A 1,166-nucleotide genomic window follows, 5' to 3' on the forward strand; every position below is an offset into this window, starting at 1 on the left:
GATGTGGGATCTCACAAAGATGTCATTAGTCTTGGTTTAGAAAGTTGAGCTAATTACATGGCGTGCCAATAGTTTCTTCATTGTGTCAGGATCTGCGTGGGGCTGTGCATCAACATTGGAGATTATTGGTATTCTGGGCGTTCTGATATCAGTAGCAGCAAGTGCAGCTTCTAATCTCGAAACAGCAGGTTCCATGAAGCTAGTATGGGGCGCCCCCGCCACAGCTAGCCGAACCTACCATGGTGTTATGCAGCCATTGCCATGTTAGTTCTAACAGAGCTGAAGTACTTGACTTCAAAATTCAAGTTCCATTATCCCGAATGGGATGGAAAATCTCCGTTTAAATGGATCAATACCGTCTTTCGAGCTTTGAATGACTTTGCCTTAGCTTCAACGACTTCTACTCCTTTTAGACCTCCTGATACAACATAATGTCCCTGTGATCATAGGAGACAGTATTAACTAAGCTGATGAAACTTGAAACAAACAGCTTAGAAGAGCCTTACAGGACAGAGGAAATTGGCTATCTGAACTCTGCCGGCTTCATCGACTTCTTGGTTAGCTGAATCACAGAGTTGCTGAACCTTGTCTGCGTCCAATCCTATGATACTCACCATGCCACATTGTGCACTATCAGCAGCTGCCTGAAGGAAGTTATGGTGGCTGGTTTGGTTTCAGTAGCTGAAATCGGAACGTCCCGTTAACGAACTCGTTATCGTTACCTGCATTGCCTCCCCCCTTAACTTGACCAGCCTGAGTCCATCCTCAAAGCTAAAAATNATCCCGTTAACGAACTCGTTATCGTTACCTGCATTGCCTCCGCCCTTAACTTGACCAGCCTGAGTCCATCCTCAAAGCTAAAAATGGAACCAAACCCATTGGCAATCATGTCAGTGTGGAAACAGAATCACCAGAGTCTACATATAAAGATCTAAGATAAGCTCATTTGATGCTATTTACTGGACTGATTATACACCTGAAAGCCCCTGCAAATGTTAATGCGGCGTACTCGCCCAAGCTTAGACCACAAGTGACATCAACAGAGTCAATTATTTGTTGGCCTCCATCACGAGCACGAAGTAGCTCAACTGCAGCTAGACTTGTGACGTAGATTGCTGGCTGCAGTTGCACATATATGAATGGTCTCAATAATTAACTACCACTAG

At 44.5% G+C, this 1,166-nt stretch overlaps 1 protein-coding gene across 1 annotated transcript; it reads right to left on the reverse strand.

The window, feature by feature from the left end:
- Window positions 1-7: 7 nt before the first annotated feature.
- Window positions 8-1,148, reverse strand: LOC111786904 (malonyl-CoA-acyl carrier protein transacylase, mitochondrial-like). The gene is made up of 5 exons (XM_023667104.1): window positions 977-1,148; window positions 809-857; window positions 507-644; window positions 357-437; window positions 8-234 (listed from the first exon to the last, which is right to left on the reverse strand). The coding sequence occupies exons 2-5, from the start codon at window positions 812-814 to the stop codon at window positions 37-39; spliced, it is 423 nt and encodes a 140-aa protein (XP_023522872.1). The 5' UTR covers window positions 815-857; window positions 977-1,148; the 3' UTR covers window positions 8-36.
- Between the last annotated feature and the right edge of the window lie 18 nt (window positions 1,149-1,166).

Source organism: Cucurbita pepo, unplaced genomic scaffold (genome assembly GCF_002806865.2).
Source record: "Cucurbita pepo subsp. pepo cultivar mu-cu-16 unplaced genomic scaffold, ASM280686v2 Cp4.1_scaffold003315, whole genome shotgun sequence".
Taxonomy (NCBI): Eukaryota; Viridiplantae; Streptophyta; class Magnoliopsida; order Cucurbitales; family Cucurbitaceae; genus Cucurbita; species Cucurbita pepo.

What these genes read in the sequence shown, in the direction of transcription:
- LOC111786904 (XM_023667104.1), bottom strand. An exon ending in TAGCCAATTTCCTCTGTCCT is followed by an intron (nt 438 to 506) that starts GTAAGGCTCTTC and finishes CTATGATCACAG; the next exon opens with GGACATTATGTTGTATCAGG. An exon ending in CATTCAAAGCTCGAAAGACG is followed by an intron (nt 235 to 356) that starts GTATTGATCCAT and finishes ACACCATGGTAG; the next exon opens with GTTCGGCTAGCTGTGGCGGG.